This window comes from Tachyglossus aculeatus, chromosome 13, assembly GCF_015852505.1.
Source record: "Tachyglossus aculeatus isolate mTacAcu1 chromosome 13, mTacAcu1.pri, whole genome shotgun sequence".
Taxonomy (NCBI): Eukaryota; Metazoa; Chordata; class Mammalia; order Monotremata; family Tachyglossidae; genus Tachyglossus; species Tachyglossus aculeatus.
This window is the reverse complement of record NC_052078.1, coordinates 19100646-19124145: the sequence shown is the minus strand read 5'-3', so window position 1 is coordinate 19124145 and position 23500 is coordinate 19100646. Positions and strand designations below refer to the sequence as shown.

Genomic DNA, 23500 nt, shown 5'->3' with positions numbered 1-23500 from the left:
ATAGTAATGTGAAATCCAGAATCCTGCCTAGCTAGTCAATCATATTTATTGAGCGTTGTGTGCAAAATACTTTACTAAGCACTTGGGAGAGTACGGTACAACATGTTCCCTGTCCACAACAAACTTACAGTCTAGCGAGGCCTGCTTTGGATTGGAGATATTCTACCTAATTGAATTTTTTTTATAATTTCTCACCTCACATTGCTTAAGAAAGCCACCTCTCTGCCAACTGCTCGAAGTTTATGAACTCTTCCATGGTATTGAGCCTCTCTAAGAAGTCATCTTGCTTATGTTCTCAGTTTAATAGGCTGGATAATCTCAGGATTTTCAGACTAAGTTGTTTTCTCACCCTCTCTAGGCAATCTGGCCCATTCTAAAAGTAAAAGTGCAATAAATTATCAAATTAGGACCCCACAAAGATCAATCCACCCATCCAAGGTAAGAACGCTAGCCTAAAGTCGTAGGCACTCCCTCCTGTCCAATAGTTACTTTCTGATCAGCTTGTTTTCTCTTCATTTTTCAATTCCTATTCTTACAGAAAGAAACCATGAAAAACACACAGGTCCCTTAGGTCTGATTCATGTTTTCTAGCTAATTGAAGCAGCATGCTTCCTAAAATACATGCAGCTGTAAATGTATCAAGTCAACATGTGGTCACGATGTACTGCCGAGCAATTACAACAGCGGAGATGTTGACAAAATAAATAGAACATCAACCGCCATTGTTAATAAATCAATCACTTCATCTCCCCTTGCAAGCCGTGACAACTTTATGGATTTGGTTATTATACATATAATGTGTCAGCCTAGAACTTACTCAGCATCCTGGACTTTCTTGTGATTCATTAGTAGCCCTTTTGGTGTTTGGAGGGGTTTTTTTGTTAATCGCTGAGGGTCTCAGATGGGACTTTGTTGAAGCTACAGATTATAATGCACTGTGTTATTGCCTCTCTTAACCTTTGTAGGGTGAAACAGGAGATTTGACATATTTACCAAGGGAGACTACAAACATGAAAACCCAGACAGTCGCATCTTATTTTAGGGTAAGATTGGGACTCCATTTCTATGACATTTTAAGGTACTTTTAAATCATTTGGATTGGTGATCCTGGCCCAAGCCTGGCCCAAGTGCTAAAACCTCCCTGGAATGCCTATGCCCCCATTTTTTTTAAAAGGTAGTTGTTAAGCGCTTATTATGTCCCAGGCACCGTTCTAAGTGCTGGGGTAGATACGAAGTAATCAGGTTAGACACAGTTCCTTTCCCATGTGGGGCACATACTCTTAATCCCCATTTTACAGTTGAGGTAGCTGAGGCACAGAGGAGTGAAGTCATTTACCCTAGGTCACACAGCAGACAAGTGGCAGAGCTGGGACTAGAACCCAGGTCCTTCTGACTCCCAGGCTCATGGTCTATCCACTAGGCCGTGCCTCTTTTTTGAGTATGAAGAACACCTACATGCGTACATATTTACATACACAAACACACATATAAAATATATGTGTACACTGAGTGCAGAACATTAATTGGGTTCTAGGGAAACTTATGATATTGGAGTCTCCCATCTCATAAATGACAGATGAGCCTTGATCCAGTCATGAATACTTCGGGCGTTTAGATCCTCTAGACGGTAAGCTCACTGTCTGTTATATTGTTATGTTGTACTCTCGCAAGCACTTAGTACAGTGCCCTGTACACAGTAAGTGCTCAATAAATATGATTCATTGATTGATCAATCACAGTGGATCCTGAGTCTTGATTATGCTTTGCAGTACTCACTGATGGACTTGCTCTCGAAGATGGTGGTTGGCCAGCCTCACTTTGTACGTTGCATAAAACCCAACAGTGAGCGTCGGGCCAAGAAGTTTGACAGAGAGAAAGTGCTGGTTCAGCTGCGTTACACGGGGATTCTGGAAACGGCTCGGATCCGGAGGTGTGGCTATTCCCATCGCATACTGTTTGCCAGCTTCGTTGAGCGGTGAGTATCTGGGGGTCGACAACTTCCACGAGCACCTTCCATCTTGAGGTCTTTCTTTTCCAGGGCAGCCAAGAAATTCCAGTGATTGATCAATCAATCAATCCTATTAATTGAGCACTTACTGTGTGCAGAGCATTGTACTAAGCACCTGGGAGAGCATAGTATAACAGTATAACCAAGGTGGTAGACACATTCCCTGTCCACAGCGATTTTACAGTCTAGAGGGGGAGACAGCCATTAACGTGAATAAATAAATTATGGATATGTATATAAGTACTGCGGGGCTGAGCGAGGGATTGAATAAAGGGAGCAAATCAGGGTGACACAGAAGGGAGTGGGAGGAGAGGAAATAAAGCCTTAGGAAAGGCCTCTTGGAGGAGATGTGCCTTCAGCCGAGGCTTTGAAGGTGGGAGAATAATTGTCTGTCAGATATCAAGAGGAAGGGTGTTCCAGGCCAGAGACCAGAGAAGATGGAAAACAGAAAAGGAAAATTCTAGGCACAGGAAGCCAGATGGTCGAATGGGAGATGGCACTGATGTTACGTTCGTGGAGATTAATCAATTGTATTTATTGAGCACTTACCGTGTGCAGAGCACTGTACTAAACTCTTGGGAGAGTACAGCATGACAATATAGCAGACATATTCCCTGCCCACAATATAGCTTACAGTCTAGAGAGGACCAAGAAAACGTTACAACAACAGGGCAAAATTCTCCGTGAGAACTTAATCTGGAGATGAGAATGAGATCATCATCATCTGGAACCCTGGGAAATTAGGAGGCAAGCCCATCATTTCACAGGAAGGGGATACCCCCCAATCATTTTATCCGGAAGACCTTAAAACAGAAAATGGAATTAAGCAGGAAGCATCAGGGGGATCCATTCTGCTCAGTTTGAAATATCATCCTGTAAGCAATTAGTTGTTGAGCTCCATGAGAAGCCTCGGTACCCACTGACGAGACACTAACTTTGTGAGGGAGGAAATTTCTTCAAGGTAGTGATGTATTTAAACAAGTCTATTAAAAATCAGCTATGGGAACTCTAGTCCTAGGCTGGTCATATGGGGCTTTTGTAAAATAAAAGTATGGCCACTAGGTATTTCTCAGGTATTTAGCCTAGTAAATAGTACAAGCCATTTTCCCTAAACAGCAGCGAAGGAACTGGAGATTTGTTTTTGAAAACTCTAAAAAAGTTTCAAAACAGTGAAGTACAAATTGAAAAAGAGGGTTTTAGCTGGATATTGAGAAAACAGAAATTTCTCATGAATCCGTCATCATCTTTGTCATTTAGATTGTCTATTTAAGATTTAGGAATGGGCCAGTGTGGACTGATGAATTTGATATAAAAACTGGTTAAATCTGCTTTCCTCTATACATTTCTGTGTACAGCTAGGCCCCTGGCACCAGGAAGCTTAGGATGGGGACGGGACATGAACCAAGCCCCTGTTTCCACCCAAGAACACTATTGTTATGTCCCGAAGCATTAATTTGGCAGATGCATTAGTCTTTCAAGTACAAGGCAGGAGTCATCAATGCCAAGAGAAAATAGCCACCTAAAACTGGGAAATAGAAATCTATTCGGTTCACATCCTCACTGCATACCCCACCTACAGCCTAGCTTCCACGAAGATTGTCCAGAATACTTCTCAAGCAAACAAACCAAAAAAAAAAAAAAAAAGAAGAAGAAAAATCAGTTCTTTGACTGCAGGATTTCTTAAATTCTGACAATTCTGAACTTGGCTTTGTTGGTAGGGTTCCTATTTGTTTTTACATGGACAGTCTGGTTTTCCAGTGTCCCCTATCTACTACTGTGTTCGAGAAGCTTCAGTAATGGTGTGTCCAGTATTTTTGAGTACCATAGTTAGCCAGCCTTATTACTGACTAGAGAGTAAAGCACCCTGTTTTTAGGAAACTGAAACTGATGTTCATGCCTTTGGTCATGCCAAAATTATGATGAACATTTAATTCCTGTGGCAATATTGAAAGGTGAGGAGGAAAATACAGTGTTTGAAATAGAAAAATAGGTGCCTTGGTTCCCAAGTCCCAGGACATATTAGAGGTAAAATTATTGGATTGTATTTTGTCACTGACTTTTAAGGTTTTTTCTTACATTGGCAAAGGATCTCACTGAGTCTGAATGTTTTGCAAAGGCCCCGCAGTGCTGTTAATAGAACTAAATGACCTTCCTGGGTGTGCAATGCATCTTGAGTGAGCTTATAAATTAACTGCATAAATTCATCAGGCCTTTTGGCACATTTATTCTGGTAAGGCTGTTCTATTTGTTTCAGAGAACAAATTTTGAAGAGTAGCCACCTTCCCCAAATCTACTTTGCATGAAAGTCTGGCTTTAAGGGTAGATCTTTCTGAGCACCTCCAGTATGTCCAAGACTGAACTCCTTATCCTCCCTCCCAAACCCTGCCCTCTTCCTGACTTTCCTGTCACTGTAGATGGCACTACCATCCTTCCTGTCTCACAAGCCCGCAACCTTCGTGTCATCCTCAACTCTGCTCTCTTGTTCACTCCACACATCCAATCCATCACCAAAACCTGCTGGTCTCACCACCTCCACAACATCGCCAAGATCTGCCCTTTCCTCTCCATCCAAACCACTACCTTGCTGGTTCAATCTCTCATCCTATCCCGACTGGATTACCTGGATTACTGCATCAGCCTCCTCTCTGATCTCCCATCCTCCTGTCTCTCCCCATTTCAGTCTATACTTCACTCTGCTACCCGGATCATCTCTGTGCAGAAACATTCTGGGCATGTTACTCTCCTCCTCAAAAATCTCCAGTGGCTGCCTGTCAACCTACAAATCAAGCAACAACTCCTCACTTTTGGTGTCAAAGCTCTCCATCACCTTGCCCCCTCCTACCTCACCTCCCTTCTCTCCTTCTACAGCCCAGCCCGCACCCTCCGCTCCTCTGCCGCTAACCTCCTCACTGTGCCTCGTTCTCACCTGTCCCGCCATCGACCCCCGGCCCACATCCTTCCCTGGGCCTGGAATGCCCTCCCTCCACAAATCCTCCAAGCTAGCTCTCTTCCTCCCTTCAAAGCCCTACAGAGAGCTCACCTCCTCCGGGAGGCCTTCCCAGACTGAGCCCCCTTTTTCCCCTCCTCCTCCCCATCCCCCCCGCCCTACCTCCTTCCCCTCCCCACAGCACTTGTATATATTTGTACAAATTTATTACTCTATTTTACTTGTACATATTTACTATTCTATTTATTTTGTTAATGATGTGCATATAGCTTTAATTCTATTTGTTCTGATGATTTTGACAGCTGCCTACATGTTTTGTTTTGTTGTCTGTCTCTCCCTTCTAGTCTGTGAGCCCGTTGTTGGGTAGGGACCGTCTCTCTATGTTGCTGACTTGTACTTCCCAAGAGTTTAGTACAGTGCTCTGCACACAGTAAGCACTCAATAAATAAGATTGAATGAATGAGTGAATGAATCGAAGAATAGGGAATGCAAAGGGGCACAGTGTACATTTTGTGAAAAAAACTGGTGATTTTTTTCAAGCATTCAAAGTCCAGTAGAGGAGTTTGCTTTTTCCTTCCCACAAGCTCCCTGACTCTGAATTCTCAAGGATTTATTTTATGACTGAATAATAACATAGTTCACTGAATGGCAGGATTGCCCCCAGATTGTAAGGACCCTGTGGGCAGGAACATGTCTTCTATCTCTATTATAATCTCTCTAAATTTAGGAGGTGCTTAAATACTTTTGATAGATTGACTTTGGAAGACAGCTCTCTTAAGAGTGCAGGGTTGGGGTGATAGGGACTGAGTGGACACTGAACCCAGTCTAGCTTAGACTGAGCAGGGAGAGTAGCATTTCTGAATAAGTGGTCTTTACCCTTTTATGGTACTAACAGACTCTATTTCTGCCCTTAGGTACTATATCCTCTGCTATCGATCAAATGAGAAACCTCCTGTGAGCCCTGACACCTGTGCCACCATCTTGGAAAAAGTTGGTCTCGACAACTGGGCTCTTGGAAAGACCAAAGTAATATTTCTATATCCTACAATCTTGCATTAAGACTTTAGGAAGCCATGTCAGTTATCCTAGGCTGAAGACCAGGAGTAGTTTAAGTGATTTTTTGTTGGGTTTTTTTAATGGTAGTTGTTAAGTGCTTACTATGTGCCAGGTACTGTACTAAGTACTGGGATGGGTGAAAGCAAACCAGAATGGGCACAGTCCATGTCCCACATGGGGCTCACAGTCTTAATCCCCATTTTACAGATGAGATAACTTGAGGCACAGAGAAGTGAAGTGATCTGCCCAAGGTCATGCCGCAGACAAGTGGTGGAGCCAGTGGTGGTGGAGCCACGAAGCAGCGTGACTCACTGGAAAGAGCATGGGCTTTGGAGTCAGAGTTCATGGGTTCAAATCCTGGCTCTGCCAGTTGTCAGCTGTGTGACTTTGGGCAAGTCACTTCACTTCTCTGGGCCTCAGTTCCCTCATCTGTAAAATGAGGATTAAGACTGTGAGCCCCCCATGGGACAAGCTGATCACCTTGTAAACTCCCCAGTGCTTAGAACAGTGCTTTGTACATAGTAAGCGCTTAATAAATGCTATTATTATTATTATTATTATTATTATTATTATTATTATTATTATTATTATTATTAGAACCCAGGTCCTTCTGACTCCCAAGCTCTACCCACTAGGCCATGCTGCTTCTCGGGTCTTCTCAGGTCAGCAGCAAGCTGCAGAAAAATATAATCCCATTTGACTGGAAAAGTTTGAAACCAAGCCCTTTCTCAGGTAATAGATTTTTTCCTAAGAAACAGAACTATGGAAGAAACTCGGGGGCTACTGAAGCTGTCTGGCTTAGGGGCATTTTTCTCTGGGCACAGAGTAGTGACACAGCAGGAGAGGAAAGAGGCAAGAAGTAGGTGATGAAAGGATTGGATTTCCAGTGTCCCAGAATTCCAGGAAATGGAATTTTATTGCCCTTCTAAATAGCCTCTGAGCTTTTATGCTATCAAATCAGAATTTGTGAATTTGGCCCTTACTTTGAGTTTACATATAAGAATTTCCAGGAGCTGCTCTTGACCTCAAAGTTATGAAATTGAATCGAGGAGTCCATCAGCTCCAAGGTTCCTAATTATATTTAAGGATAGTTGACTTAATTTCTCTACTTGAGAAACTGGGAACCATCATGGCCTTGGGGAAAGAACATGGGCCTGAAAGTCAAGGGACCTGGATTCTAATCCTGCCTCCTCCACGTCCCTGCTGTATAACTTCAGTTTCCTCATCCTTAAAATGGGGATTAAGTACCTGTTCTCCATCCTATTAAGATTGTAAGCCCCATGTGGGACAGGATTTGTGTCTAAACTGATTATGTTATTTCTACCCCAGCACTTAATACAGTGCTTGGCATATAGTAAATGAATAGTAAGTAAATACCATTATTATTACGACTAATACTATCAATCAATCAATCAATCGTATTTATTGAGCACTTACTGTGTGCAGAGCACTGTACTAAGCGCTTGGGAAGTACAAGATGGCAACATATAGAGACAGTCCCTACCCAACAGTGGGCTCACAGTCTAAAAGGGGGAGACACTGGAAGGTGGATGGTGGGGCAGGGAGAGAGTCTGTGTGGCAATTCCAGGGAATGCTAGGAGGTGTAGTCCCAGCATTCCAAGGTGCTGCCTCAGAGGATTCGGAGATAAATAAACGTGACCTTTGGAATTGGAAGCTTAGGGTCTAAAGTGAAAAATAATGACTTTGGGGGCAGGATGTTCCCCTGGGCCATTTGGATAGTTTGTTCCGTCACGACAGGACACCCAGTGCTGATTTCCTTCTGAACACATTTATATTCAGATTTGGCAAAGAGGAAAATCTTGAGAGACATTTATATTCTGCATGAATACTCAATTTCATTTGCTAATCCTCATAAGTTCTAGGCAAAATGTTATTGAGAGAGAGAAGAGGTGAATGCTAACCCGTAGCCAGAACTAGCACTGAGATCATAGAAGAACTGAGAGGGTACTGTAATAGTAATGGTACTTCAGATTTTAATAGAACTTTTTTCCTAAAGCACTGTAATCAATTATCCCATATCTTCACCGCATTCCTGTGAAAAAGGAAGAGATGGATATTGCTATCATCCCTGTTTTATAGGTAGGGAAAATGAGGGCAGAGAGAAGTTAAATAACTGGCCCAGTGTTACAAAGAGATCAAATAATAATAATAATAATGATGGCATTTATTAAGCGCTTACTATGTGCGAAGCACTGTTCTCAGCACTGGGGAGGTTACAAGGTGATCAGGTTGCCCCACAGGGAGCTCACAGTCTTAATCCCCATTTTACAGATGAGGGAACTGAGGCCCAGAGAAGTGAAGTGACTTGCCTAAAGTCACACAGCTGACAATTGGTGGAGCCGGGATTTGAACCCCTGACCTCTGACTCCAAAGCCCGGGCTCTTTCCACTGAGCCACGCTGCTTCTCTTAATAATAATAATAATAATAATTGTGGTATTTGTTATGCACTTACTCTGTGCCAAGCACTGTACTAAACACTGTAGTAGATACAAGATAATCAGGACTTACCCAGTCCCTGTTCCACATGAAGCCTAAGTATAAAGGGAGAGGTGGGGGTGGGAGCCAGGGCAGGCAGGAGAACAGGTGAGAAAACTGCAGCACAGAGAAGTGAAGTCCCTCACCCTCGGTCACACAGCAGGCAAGTGGCAGAGCTGGATTAGAACCCAGTCCTTCTGACTCCCAAGTTCATGCCCCCATCCACTAGATGACCCCGCTGTGTGCTGCCAGGCTGTAGGGAAACTCACACTCTCAAATAACTCAAAATAACGTGCACATTAAGATGTAAGTAAACCGCTGCAGCAAGTATCTTGTAATCATCGATCAAGTAGCCAAAGCAGCCTTCTAAGGAATGTCTGTATTGGGCTCATTTTCCACAGCAGGAACAATTACAGGGAATGGGACCCAGATGGAGGTGATTTTCATATTTAGAAAAAAAAAATCACCAATTAGTGACATTTACTGATATCCTACTGAGTATGAAGCCCCATATTAAATGTTTGGAGGAATGCAACCGAACTCCTGCTATCTGCCCTTAAGGAGCTTACAATCTAATTCATTTATGCATTGTCAGTCATATTTATTGAGTGCTTACTGTGTGCAGAGCACTGTACTAAGCACTTGGAAAGCACAATTCAGCGATAGAGACAGTCCCTGCCCACAATGGGCTTGCAGTCTAGAGGGACAGGGGAGACACATCAAAACAAGTAAACAGGCATCAATATAAATAAATAGAATTATTGATCTATACACATATACATAAGAACTGTGGGGCTTCTAATGAGGGCAGCCATCAGCCTCATTTTCACCACTGCTCCCAGTTCCAACAAGCACTGGGTCAGTAGACTGTGTCAGGGTGCAGCAGAAAATCCTGCTGACCCTCCTGATCCAGCGAAGCCAGATAAATCTCAGCCACCAAATACCATGGAAAGGTCCAAAGCTTCTGCCTACGATTTTTACTCTCCGAGCCCATGATGGTATCATTTTTTCAGGGGCTACTTTGTGCTTCACTATCAGGCACAAGATGTGAAGTGCAGATGGACTTTAATGCAGAAACAGGCCACTTGATGCTATGCAGGGTCTATCTGATAGTTCAGGGTCTTTTAAAGCCTTTTGAATTTTTCCACTTCACCTTTGCTAATCCATTAAGATGGATAAAGTTATTTAACCCAGGAGCAACTTCTAATATGGTGGGTGAAAGTGATGACCTTTTACAACAGATTGAATTGGAAATGAACTGTCAGCAACACACAATGTTCTAAATATATTGACATCAAAGCCCGCAGGGAAACTTGAAAATCTAATCCAAGCATGTGAAGAGGTGGCTCTTGCTGTAACCCTTGATGTTGTTGGGTTGGGATTGTCTCTATCTGTTGCCAAATTGTACTTTCCAAGCACTTCGTACAGTGCTCTGCACACAGTAAGTGCTCAGTAAATACAATTGAATGAATGAATAAATGATTGAATGAATGATAGCTTCACTGCAGTGCGAGTCATGAAGAATGGCAAAGTTTCCTGATCTCATTTTACACACCCACTGACATCTATCGACAAGCACAGAGGGAACGAGCTGCTTAGTCAGCTCGAGTACAGGCTCTTCAAAATCTGGAGCGCTAAAGAAATGCCTCAGGATTTCCAGGATGCCACCATTATAGCATCCTCATGAAGAAAGGGGAGTGAGAGAGGACAGTGGAAACCATCTGGGCTTCCCATTACTCTCTCCATTTCTGGCAAGAGGCTAAGCCAGAGTAGAGAATTACTGAAAACCAGCATTATCAAAAGTATTTTGTCAACTGTGACCTGCATAATAATAATAATAATAATAATAATAATAATAATAATAATTTGTGGCATATTAAGCACTGTACTAAGAGTTGACTGTGAGCCCACTGTTGGGTAGAGACTGTCTCTATATGTTGCCAATTTGTACTTCCTAAGTGCTTAGTACAGTGCTCTGCACACAGTAAGCACTCAATAAATACGATTGATGATGATGATGACAAGTACAGGATCCCACTGGAAGATTTCAGAAGATTTAACTGGAAATACCAAGGACCCATTCACCCAAGCAGGGTCAGCTACAGATATTTGCTTACCCTGAATGGCTGCTACACTTGCCTCCAAACTGAAGCTGGCCTTGCATCAGGACCCAAAATCCTTTTCCTCCTCCCTTACTTTCCTTACCCAAGACTACCTACCCCTGGGTGGAGAGGCCAGGTACAGAGTGCCAAAGGTGGTAGAAATCTTCTGCAAGTGGAATTACCAGGCCTGAGACTTCTTTCCCTAATCTCTCTGTCTCCTCCCCCCGATGATGTCTCCGATAGGAACAGGAAAGAGCAATGCCCGGCATGCCCTTGACTCAACCAACACAAAGGGGTCAAAGGATAGGCTAGACCATTTCAATCGCAGAGAGTTTACCAAATACCATGTGCTATTTTCATTTAACTCTTTTTAAGGTGTTCCTTAAATACTATCATGTGGAGCAGTTGAATTTAATGAGAAAGGAAAAAGTTGACAAGATTGTATTGATACAGGCCTATGTCAGAGGATTCCTGGGGTCAAAGAGGTATCAAAAACTTCAAAAGAAGAGGGAGGAAAGTGTCGGAAAAATACAGTCAGGTAAGCCCTAAATAGCTTTTCCAGTTGAATAGAAATAAAGTGCCCGACTAAAGATGAAAATATCAGAGCACCTGTCTGGGACAAACTACTTAAATTTACTCTGTTACAGCTGAGGCACGTGATTAAGGATTTCATTATGCTGAAGTTTCATATGGCTTTACAGATTCATGAAAAAGAATCTGAACTAGATTGAGTGTGTCATCATTTGGTTTATCAAGGTTACTTTAAAAAATCTTTTGAATGATTCAAGGATTACTTTCATTTTCAATTGATACAAACATTTCTTTGTGCTGTGACAGTGCAGGATTGAAATTTAATTTACACAGCATAGAGCATTCATTGATTGAATTCAATAATTAATTGTATGGTCTTCAAGCAAGATGGTATTAAACTTTGCACTATGTTTTAATATGCTCACAGAACTTATAATGAAAACTTTCACCAGAGGGCATGAATTCTCCCCATTTTATGCATGCCTGCATAATTTTTGAAACCCAGATGACAACTCAATTAAATTTTGTTGTGTACAAGGAATGTGTATTTTTTTCTACTAGCCTTGGGAAAATCCTGTTTATACATGTTATTACTTTATTTTCTAGTTTCTGTTCTGAGCTGTTGAAATTATTTGTTTGTCGGTAGTTTTTCTTTTTCTTTGGGGTGTTGCTGAGGCTGAGAACCTAGTAATTAGGTATCACTAGGTAAACAGTCCAAAAGATTTGATTATGTTTCCACTTGTATCTTTGACTTGTTCCCCAGGTGTGTAACTTTGAACAAGTCATTTAACCTTGCAGTACCAGCATATATCATTCAGAAATTATTTGTGATCTCCGAGTATAAGATCATGCAGTGGTCTTTACTGTGCACAGAGAACTGTACTAAACACTTGAGAGAGTACAGTACAACAGAGGTGGTAGATAAGATGCCCTGTAAATAAATCTCTTTTGCCTGAATTTTTTAATCTTGTGTAGCTCTTAGGGGCTATGCTTCCCATAAAGAATTTGTATATCTCTAGAATAAATCAGAAGCTTTTATTTCTAAACCCTAAGCCAGTAAGTACTGTTTTCCTTCTACTTCCTAGTGAGCTTCCTCAACATAGCATTTAGTTTGCCCCTTCTGCTAGGCCTGCCAAGATAAAATGGGGGCTCAGTCTCCTTCACAAATAGCCTCAAAGTTAAAGGCAACTCCTGATGAGGGAAAAAAAATCCTCAGACTCTTCCCACATCTCTTTGTTTCCCCTCAGACTTGTCATTTTCTTCTTTTTATGACTTTGTTGTTTTTCTTGGTCTGAATCTATCTGCCTTTCTCTCCTCACATCTCTTTTATCTAGAAAATCTCCAGGCTTTCAGCACCCCAGTATCACTGGAGAAATCCTGCTACAAACACAACAGCCTCTCCAAGGCATTAGCTCTTCAGTCTCTGGAACTGATGTAACCATTCCCCCATTCAAAAGCCAGCCCTTTCTTCCATCCTCTCACCATCTGACAAATTAATTTCCTTTTCATTCTGCCACCAGCTTTAAAATTCTCTCTCGTTGGAGTTAAGCACCAGTCTTGCATGTGCTTTGGTCTGCACTAGCCTTTCTTCATGCTTTATCTACAACACCAGATTCCTCCCTAAGCCTTTCCCTCCCCTGTTAGTTGTATCTTATCCTCTTTCACAGGTCTTCTCATCTAGAAGGGTCTTGAATGTACTTCAGCCTGCCTCTCAGTAGAAACACTTCTTGTCAGTTTTGTCCAATACTCTTTAGGTATCCTCCTTCCCTCCAGATGTAACGGGTAGAATGCCTATGAGAATTCACCCTACATTTGGGTTCCTCTGTGAAACACGTTCATTTCCTAATTGCTGCATCTCTGGGTTTGATTTGTGTTGGATGCAGGAGATGTCGACCAGCAAGAAAGTGTTCATAAAACCAATAACGAAGCAACCCACCCCTCTCTCAGAGTGCTGTCGTCGTCAACCAACCTGCCTCGCTGCCAGAGGTGTCAGGACCAAACGAGTTTGGGAAAAAAAAGGTGAAGTGGCCCGCAGAGGTAGATTTAAAAATGTAGAGGGAAAGGCTAGGGATGACCGCTGGCCATCATTCATTCCTAAATATTAGGTTTAGGGTCAAGGAAGGTAACTGATCAATCAATCAATCATATTTATTGGGCACTTACTGTGGGCAGAGCACTGTACTAAGTGCTTGGGAGAGTACAACACAATACACATTCCCCGTCCATAGCAAGCTTACAGTCTAGAGGGGAATAATATACGGTTCCTCCAAGATTCTTGTTGTCACTTTTGAAAGCAGATAACTGGGATGGATTGACCATTAGTGTGACCCAGTAACAGCACTGCATATGCCCTTAGATTTCTCAAATGAATGGGGGAAGTGTGCATGTTAAGGGGTATTCATACCATCATTATTATTCAGCCAGTCAGTCAATCATGCTTATTGAGTGCTTACTGTGTGCAGAGCACTGTACAAGCATTTAGGAGAGTACCATATAACGGATACATTCGCTGCCCACAATGAGCTTACAGTATTCATATTAGCATAACAACATATCACCAAAATCCAACTAAAGTCAAATTGTCTTAAAACTGAAATCCCTAAAGGCTCTAGAAACAGGTCAGTCCAACTAAAATGTCAATTATGTTTCAAAGTCCCGAAGAATCTAAGGAAAATTGATAGTCTTGAATTTGAAAAACCTAAATTGGGTTATTTGACTTTAGTTGCTTTAGTTTTATCTCAAATATCTTGTTATAAAAACTGATTTTAAAATACTGTGCATACTAAAAAAATTATTACACTTTTTATTAAGAAATTTCTCAAGATTTGGTAAAACACAGTGGTTCATTGGAACCTTAGGTCTTCATTGGCCCCAGCTTGGTAAAGTGAGATGGGAATTCTGTGACCTCTGCTAGCCTGCTCTTTTTGCTTACAGTGTATTGTTAAGATGCTCCCTGGGTAGCAGTGAGAACCAAAATCCTGCTATTCCCAAGTACTCCACTTAGCAGTAAATGAGGAACATTTAATTTCTGGACTTTCTACCTCTGTCAAACAAATGCAGCTAGAATAGGTATAGAAAGGTGCCACTGTACTTGGCCTTTCTTGGAGACTAAGAAAATTCACTTCTGCATCCATCATTGTCATTATTATGGGATGTGTATTGTGCTTACTATGTGTCAAGCACTCTTCTTAGAACTGAGGTAAATACAAGATAAGCAGGTTGGGCACAAGTCCCGATCCCACATGGGGCTCACAGTCTAAGTATGAGGGAGAATGGGCATTCAATTCCCATTTTACAGATGAGGAAATTGAGGCACAGAGAAGTGTGACATACTCAAGGTGACACAGCAGGCAACAAACAACCAGGATTAGAACTCACGTCCTCTGACTCCTAGGCCCCTGATCTATCCATTAGGCCATGCTGCTTCTCTGGGAATTCTTGGGCTCCCAGGTCTGTTAATCTCAGAAGATAGAAATCTCCTCAGTGCTTTGCTGGGATTTTGGCAATCCAGGCCAGCAATGAGATTAGCAGACATGTGGCCATACTTTGTTTTTTGCACTATATAGCCCTTCAATTTAAGGGATCATGACATAAATAAAATCCATTTAGAAAGCTATTAGGGAAGTGAAGACAGGCAAAACTGGCCAATGAGTTATGGGAGGAATCAGGATCTTTTCAAAACCAGCCTAGATAAGATAACTTGGCTAGAAAGTTGTACTTTATCATCATCAAGATTATTATTGTTATAGGTCTCTGTGTCCACTTACAGTCCAGTGAGACTGGCTTCTGGGAATCTGACAACCTTATTATCAATCCATCAGTGGAAGTTATTGAGCACTTACTGCGTGCAGAGCACTGTACTGGGCTTTTGGGAGAGTGCCATAAAACCTTATTCATTTTCTGACATGAAATTTAGGCCGAGTTCACAGTGTGCTCTAAGTTTGGAGTATTTCGCCATCAGTGTCTTGCTCGGGGAGGAGTGAACACCTATAGTTTTGGTCCTTCACTAAAATGCAGATTCTCATGGGAATCTAAACCTGTGTGATATTTTGGTATTCATGTGATTTGATTTCACCCTCTTTCAAAGTCCTAGGGCAATTTACAAATAACATGTGTGCCGATATTTGGAAAACATTTTTACAGTCTTCCTGTTAAGAAGAAACTTTGGGTGTTTCCAGCATTGTGTAGTCATATTATTCTTTTGTGCCTAAATATTATCATATACCACTTATTGTTGGAATTCTTTGTTGTTTCTCCTGTGTGTTATAGTGAATTCAGCAACTGTGTTGTGGAGAAGGCAAATACTGACAACGTACTCTCTGGTAGTGAAACTGTTGGATTCTGTTCAAACTGTAAGGAAAACACCCCCGTATCTTCTTGTAAAACTACAGTAGGGGTCACCATCATCATTCAAACAAACTCTGGAGGACCCCGAACTCAGGAAAAAGTCAACAATCCTGGTGAAACAGATGCCACCCAAGAATTGCGGGGGACAGACATCCCCAAATCAGAAATGAGCCCAGAATGCAGAGAGGGGAAGGGACCAGAAGCCATCACTGAAGCCGAGAGGAAAGACCATGTCACCATGATGATCCAGAAGAAATATCGAGGCCACGTGGACAAGAAGAAGTTTGAGGAAGAAAGAAAAATGTCCCCAGTCAGTAACAGAGCATCAGAAGAGCCAGGTCTCCCAAGACACCAAATACAGGAGGGAAACACTAACAAATCCTCACCTTTAATGGTGCCAGAGACCCACGGCAACCACCAAAAACAGATCCTGTCCCAGATGGGGTCTAAAGATCGCCAAGAAAGCCACCTGAAGCACGAGGAAACTAGTCTTCAAGGGAACCAAACAAAAACCACAAAGGACCTTGCGAAAGGGGAGTTTGAGCAAAGGACTCAAGGCTTGGAAGAGGAAGACAAAGCAGCCTTGGTGATTCAGAGCAAATATTGGGGCTATCGAAGTAGGCAGCAGTTAAGGAATCCCGACCAGTCCCTTCCTCGCAAACACCAGGGAGCCTGTGTTCCAGGGAGGCTAGCAATCGAGCACACTCAGAACGTTGATTCCCACTCAACGAGAAGCAATGGGAGCCCAACTCTAAGAGCGAGAAGGGATGGGACTCCAAAAGCCATCTCAGAGAGAGAGGCCTGTGATGTGACCTCCTTTTCAAAGCAGGTAGATTGGTAAATGAATTATTTCAGGGTAGAATCTTTGGGATACCTAGAGTTAAATCTATAAAACTGATGGATTGCAGAAAACAATTGTCTTGGCTCACCTTTCTCATAAGGAGCCAAGTGAGGGTTGAAGTGAAATCCATCAAGAGTTATCTGCTTAAGCAAGTGAGTGATCATAGGTTAAAACAAATAGCTGGGTCAAAGGGAATATTATTTTCAATACATCAGTCAAAAGTCTGATAATTCACCCCTTAAACTACACGCCTACTTTCTCATTTCATAGTGTGGATGGGGAATTTTCCCAGAATGTGGAGGTGCTGAGCATATGTTTCATTTCATTTCAAGCTGAAATGGTTTTCTCAACCCCAAATTGCCATGATAGCATTTCCCTGCCCTTCTCCTCCTTCATTCCCATCTTCTCTTACTCCCATCTCCTTACCCTGTGCCTCATTGCCTCCTTTTCTCACCTTGTCACTCATTCTCTCTCCCGCTCCCTTTTCATTTCCATCCTTATTCCTCTCCTTTACCCATTCTCCGCTTCCTGCCTTCTGTCTCTCTCTTTTATGACCACAGGTTCAGATAGTGTGACTGCACCTAACTCAGATGGCCATCTTTGACAATAGCTACACAGTTCACACCAGTGACACAATCCTTTAGACTTGAACATAATCAGCCCTCTCCTGTATGGTCTTTCTTTATGCTCCAGAGTTTCTTCACTGCTCTAAACACAGAATGATCCCTGCCCTAGTGTGATTAAATGGTTCACTGCATTGTCTCTTCTTGTGGGAAACACTAAACAACTACTGACAGTAAAGGGTCTAGAGAGCAGTAATTCACTATTGGTTCTTCTAAGTGCGATGGATTTTTGTGTTGAGGCATAACAGATACAAAAGAGGCACAGAGGAATCAACAGTCAGGGGCTGTCAACTCACTGCCTCATGTTTGGAATTTTGATTTATTTTTTATTGGCCTAACTTGAAGTTTGAACTTCTTTCTAGGTACCACAGTTATCTGGAGACTATATTGCCCTACAGCAAAAACGGAATGAAATGACTTGGTTGCATCAACTGAAGCCTGTGGACCTGAATGTCTGCCTCATAGAGAAGCCAAACAATAAGCAAGTGTGTCCTTCTGCATACCCATCAGGTAAAATTCAGCACAGTAAGTCTAAATGTTTACCTGAAAGCACCCGGTTTCATAACTGTAGATGACCCTAGAGAAACAGACTGTCATTCACTGAACCCCCTCATTATATGTGTAATTTCTGTTAATCCAAGAGCTGGCAGGAAATGGACAAGGGCATATGGTGATGGGTGACAGCACCCTTCCATGGGAACTAGTTCCACCCATTGTTTCTGCTAAGTTGAGAGTTTTCCCACAAAAATCTCCCAGGTGGTTTTTCCATCACCTGGTCCATCCAGAAAAGGCCCAGTGACAGAAATGGCAGTTGCAAAAGAATGTGTGCCTGGTGCTTATTGAGCCTTTTCTACCCAAGCGGATGCATGCGTTGGACTAAGCTGGTTTAATGAGAGTGCCTTTTTTTGGATGATATTGCAGTCTTGTGCATACCTCCTGGGTGTCAGGAGTTACCCTGATTGACAGCAGCCTCCCCCAAACACCTCTGGGGAGGTTGAGGGGGGCAGCTCTGGGTCCCGTACCTCAGCCTCCTTGGAGTCCAGTCACTGCCTTGGGGTTGGAAGAACCCAAAATGTGGTCGGCTCTGCCAATTTATTGCCAGCTGTGTGACTTTGGGCAAGTCACTTCACTTATCTGGGCCTCAGTTACCTCATCTATAAAACGGGGATGAAGACTGTGAGCCCCCCGTGGGACAACCTGATCACCTTGTAACCTCCCCAGCGCTTAAGAACAGTACTTTGCACACCGAAACCGCTTTAATAAATGCTATCATTATTATTAGTAGTAGTAAAAGGCAGGGCAAGTTAGTGGGCAAGTTACTTTTAGCCATCAGATCTGTAAGGAAGACACAAAATCATACCACATTCCACATCTTCCCCTTTCTTACCAAGAGACCGTATATAATAAAGGAAGAGTCAAACTTCCTTTGACTGAGTACTTAGAGAAGCAGCATGGCCTAGGAAAAGAGCATGTACCTGAGAGTCAGAGGATCTGGGTTCTAATTCCGGCTCTGCCACTTGTCTGCAGTGTGACTTTGGGCAAGTCACTTAACTTCTCTTTGCCTGTTCTCATCTGTAAAATGGTGATTAATACTGTGAGCCCCACAGTAACGTGATTATCTTGTATCTCCCCCAGCACTTAGTACACCGCCTGGCACATAGTAAGCGCTTAACAAATACCATGATTAGTATTATTATCATCATCATCATTACAGAGAAGCAAGCCCTGGTTACATAAAAATAGTACAAAGAGCATGTTTTCTCCATTTTATTATGAAGAATATATGCTGTTTCAACAAAGCAAATCTTTGGGCGGCTTGGTTAACTAATGAAGCCTCTCTGTAATGGGTTAATATAGCACCTCAGTAAGTGAAATGTTATACTAAACCCAACTCAGGAGAATCAGCATGGCATAGTGGATAAAGCACGGGCCTGGGGGTCAGGAGATCATGAGTTCTAATCCCGGCTCTTCCACTTGTCTGCCGCGTAACCTTGGGTAAGTCACTTGTCTGGTTTGTGACCTTGAGCAAGTCACTTCACTTCTCTGTGCCTCAGTTACCTCATCTGTAAAACGGGGATTGAGCCTGTGAGCCCCACATGGGACAGGAACTATGTCCAACCTGATTTGCTTCTCTCTACCCCAATTCTTAGTACAGTGCCTGGCACATAGTAAGCACTAAACAAATACCACAATTATTATTTAACTCAATGTCCTCTTCTCCTTTGAATTACACATTTAAAGCAACGATATGTTTTTGGTGCAGTTTTTACAGTCACAGCAACCTTACTATCCCTTTCCCGGAAAAGGACATTATTCTGGCTGTTTTGTTCATCTTTTTAAGAGAGGTAATTTAGATTGATATCCTTAGTGTTCTAAATGATAATGGGCCAAACTCTCTCTACTTTGATGTGTCATTTTATAGCTCTGTCACAAGCTTCTAGAAACGCATTTTGCATTTGAGGCAAAAAGACATGTCTACATTTATCTTTGAATCAACTAACATTATTCATTTGACAGTTTGAACAACTCAGAAGATGCTGGTTTTTGTATTTTCTAGGAGAAAATTGTTCATTAACCAAAAAAGAATCAATGAGATTGTGGGAGAAATGAATGTTCTTCTTTGTGCCAAATAAGCCTGGATTATTTTCCTTTTCTGAAGTAGTTTGTTAGCTAGTTCACCTCCCTTTTAGGATAAAGAATTATGCCGGTTCCTAAATGTAGCTGTTCTAGAACTCCATCAACTAGAAAGTTCTAGAGCTAGGGAAAATGGCCTGGAGATTTTAAGGGGATGTTTTTAAGAAAAATAATTCTGCTAGGTCATAAAAAAAAACAAAAAGCAATATGATAGTGCCTTTTTCAGTAGTTTACATAGCCTGATATTTACAACCTTTCCTCCAATACCTAAAGCTCCTATGACTGACTAAGAACTTAACATAAGAAGAGTTAGGTTACTGGGGAGTAAGTACCGATCAGAGCTTTGGCAAGCAATTGAAGGAGGCTGGTTATCGGACTATCAGTCATAGAAAGGAATTGTGCTCTGCTGGGCAGCTGGATGATACTGGGAATTGAATTAGATCCCAGGCTCTGATTATCCAGTTTGGGAATTAGTTTGTCTCCCTCTTGTTAACTTCCTGTGGATCTTTTCACTGTTCATTAGCACCTTTACTGAAGGGCAGGAAGAAATGGATTGGGAAGTGTTAAGCCAATCAAATGTTACTTTTTGGCAGCTCAGGTGAAAAGTTGGAGAATAATAATAAAAAAAAATAATAATAATTTTGTTGAATGGTTCCTGTGTGCCAAACATTCTATTAAGTGCTGAGGTTTATACAATATAAGAAGATCAGACGTAGCTCCTGTCCCACATAAGGCTCACAGTTTCAGGGGGAAGAGAACAGGTATTGGATCCCCATTTTACAGTTGAGGAAATGGAGGCATAAAGTTGTTAAATGACTTCCCCAAGGTCACACAGCTGGCAAATGGTGGAGCTGGAATTGGAACTCAGGTCTCCTGACTCCCATACCCAAGATCTTTTCTCGAGTAATAATAATAATAATAATGATGACATTTGTTAAGCGCTTACTATGTGCAAAGCACTGTCCTAAGCGCTGGGGAGGATACAAGGTGATCAGTTTGTCCCACGTAGGGCTCACAGTCTTAATCCCCATTTTTCAGATGAGATAACTGAGGCGCAGAAAAGTTAAGTGACTTGCCCAAAGTCACACAGCTGACAAGAGGCAGAGCCGGTATTTGAACCCATGACTTCTGACTCCCAAACCCGTGCTCTTTCCACTGAGCTATGCTGCTTCTCTGAGAAAGTGGAAATTGTAGTATAAAGTGAAGTTTGGGGAGGTTTCTATTGGTTTTATAATCCATGTTACCTTTGTCATTCCCCCCACACCCCACCCCAAGTAACTCAGATAATCTAGAGGTTATTATAATCAACTAAATTCCAAGGTAGTTTGCACTGTTATCAGTAATTTATAGCTAGAGCAGAAGTATGGTGCAGTGGCAGAGAGGAGTATTAATCTATTTATTTTATTTTGTTAGTATGTTTGGTTTTGTCTCCCCCTTTTAGACTGTGAGCCCACTGTTGGGTAGGGACTGTCTCTATATGTTGCCAATTTGTACTTCCCAAGCGCTTAGTACAGTGCTCTGCACACAGTAAGCGCTCAGTAAATACGATTGATGATGATGACTAAGCAGTATAATGTGGGTCTGGAAACCTTTGTCTTTAAATTATCTGTGCTTTTGTGATGATGGAATCTCCCTTCAGGATCGATGGTCATGAGCAGAAGAATTGATTCTAGTGGTAGTGGTTTTCTTAGAATCACTCACATGCTCTTATCCCTTTGACAGTTCATGTTCCCTCTGAGGCCCAGAATGCTCATCGTGGGCAGGGAGTATGTCTGTTTATTGTTATATTGTACTCTCCCAAGCATAGTACAGTGCTCTGCACACAGTAAACACTCAATAAATACAAGTGAAGTAATGAATGAGTGAACGAACATGCAAGAAGGCAGACATGGGTGCACTCTTTGCCCATGCTAGGCAGCAGTGGGCAGAGCTACGACTAAAGATCCAGATCCCATGATTCCTTCCATTGAACCAACAAGAGGGCTTAACATGATCTCATAGAATGAATGCCATAGTAGCCACCGCAGAGCTACTCATGCTTAGAAACTTAGACAGTTACTTGTAAAGTATCTCAGTTGTTGCTGATTTCCTTCATGCCAATGAACCGTTCAGGTGCAAGCCTCATGACACCAAAATTTTATCGTCCGTGGCAGTGTGGGCCAGAGAGTTATATAACTCTGGGTAAATTAAGCCAATTAGTCTGAGAACAGAAGTTCATTTTACCACCCCATACTAAGTTTTAGAATCTAATATGCCGACCACTTCATTCCGAATCTTCTCCTATTATTGAACAGTTAAATCCTTCTCAGAATTTTTTTTTTTACATTTTCAGAATCAAGAACTAGTAGAAAAGTGTCTGAGGGAGGTTCTTGTTCCTGATAATTATGGTTTCCATTAAAAGCTGCCCGTAAAGAGAAAAAAATCATCTTCAGAGCTGGCACTGCATAATGATCACAAACCGACACGACTTCCATGCCAACCACAAAAATTGAAATGCTACAGAAACCGAGCTGGGATACAGAAATAGCCACTGTTGTTGGCATCTGGCCCTGTGAGTATTAGGTGGCACATTTCCTCAAGCATCTCCACCCAAGGGCACTTGGAGGAGATATAATTTTATAAGGCTGCAAAGGTGGGAAGAGGGACCCTGGTGGCTGGGAAATGAGTCTTTGTGGTAGCTCCTGCAGGAGTCTGCCTGGATCCCTATTTGATTATTGTCCTCTCCCAAGGACTTAGTATGGTGCTCTGCACCTAGTAAGCGCTCAATAAATACCATTGATTGATTGAGGACTCTTAGAAATCAGCTGCAGCCCCAGAGTGAACTGCCACTTGGGATTCAACCTGGAACTCAGTGTAGGGGGGCCAGGGGGATCATCTTTTAGGTTGCAGGCTGAGCCTGACGAAGACCTGGGATTTCCTTCTCCTTTCATTATACTCTGGAACTATCCTTAACAACCTTTGCTCCAGGCTGCCCATAAGGGCCAGTTCTGTCTTTAGTACATACTGAATAGTTCTACAGCTGACAGCTGCTCCCCAAGTGTTAGTTGTTGCTGGATTAGTTTGAGAGCAATGGGTTCCATCCAGCCATTCTAAGATAGAGAAAACCCACCACCACCTCCCTCTCAGCTTTGCTGTAACCCTGCCTCTGAAACTCTTCAGAAATTGAGAGTGCCCCAAGCACCATCAATTCCAATTAATCAATCAATTATTGAGCACTTACTGTAGGCACAGCACTGTAATTAGCACTTAGAGTTCAGTAGCCAGAGTTGATAGACATGTACCCTGTAGCTTACTGTCTATGGGGGAGAGAGACAGTAAAATAAATTTATGGAAATATGCGTAAGTGCTGTGGGGCTTAGGGTGAGATGGATATCAAGAGCTTAAAGGGTACAGATTAAAGGCTATAGGCAACACAGAAGGGAGGGGGAATGGGGAAGTGATGGTTGAGTCAGGGGAGGCTTCTTGCAGGAGATGTGACTTTTATAAGGCTTTAGAGGTGGAAAGAATGGTTGTCTGACATCTATGAAGGGGGAGGGAGTTCCAGGTCAGAGTGAGGACATGAGCGAGAGGGCTGTAGCAGGATAGAGCAAGATGGAGTTCAGTGAGGAGATTGGCATTAGAGGAGCAAAGCATGCAGCTGGGTTGTAATGGGAAATCTGTAAGTTAAAGTAAGGGAAAGGGGATTGAATGCTTTGTAGTCGATGGAAAGAAGTTTCCGTTTGCAGAAGTGAATGAATGTACAACCACTGGAAGTTCTCAAGGAGTGGGGAAACATGGACTGAATGTTGTTGTTTTTGTAGAAAAATGGTTCGAGCAGCAGAGTGAAGTAAGGATAGGAGTGGGGAGAGACAGGAGGCGGGGAGGTCAGCAAGGCGGCTGAAGCAGTAATCAAGGCGAGGTATGATAAATGCTTG

The 23500-nt window shown here is 42.3% G+C and overlaps 1 protein-coding gene across 1 annotated transcript in view; it reads left to right on the top strand.

Annotated features, from left to right (window-relative positions):
* The window catches only part of MYO3A (myosin IIIA), a 124390-nt gene that overhangs the window by 82947 nt on the left and 17943 nt on the right, over positions 1 to 23500 (top strand). Inside the window, exons 23-30 of the mRNA XM_038755712.1 lie at positions 359 to 438; positions 966 to 1043; positions 1770 to 1975; positions 5870 to 5981; positions 10986 to 11148; positions 13025 to 13160; positions 15411 to 16317; positions 17315 to 17462. Coding sequence (XP_038611640.1) covers positions 359 to 438; positions 966 to 1043; positions 1770 to 1975; positions 5870 to 5981; positions 10986 to 11148; positions 13025 to 13160; positions 15411 to 16317; positions 17315 to 17462 — 1830 coding nt within the window. The remainder of the gene's footprint in view (positions 1 to 358; positions 439 to 965; positions 1044 to 1769; positions 1976 to 5869; positions 5982 to 10985; positions 11149 to 13024; positions 13161 to 15410; positions 16318 to 17314; positions 17463 to 23500) is intronic.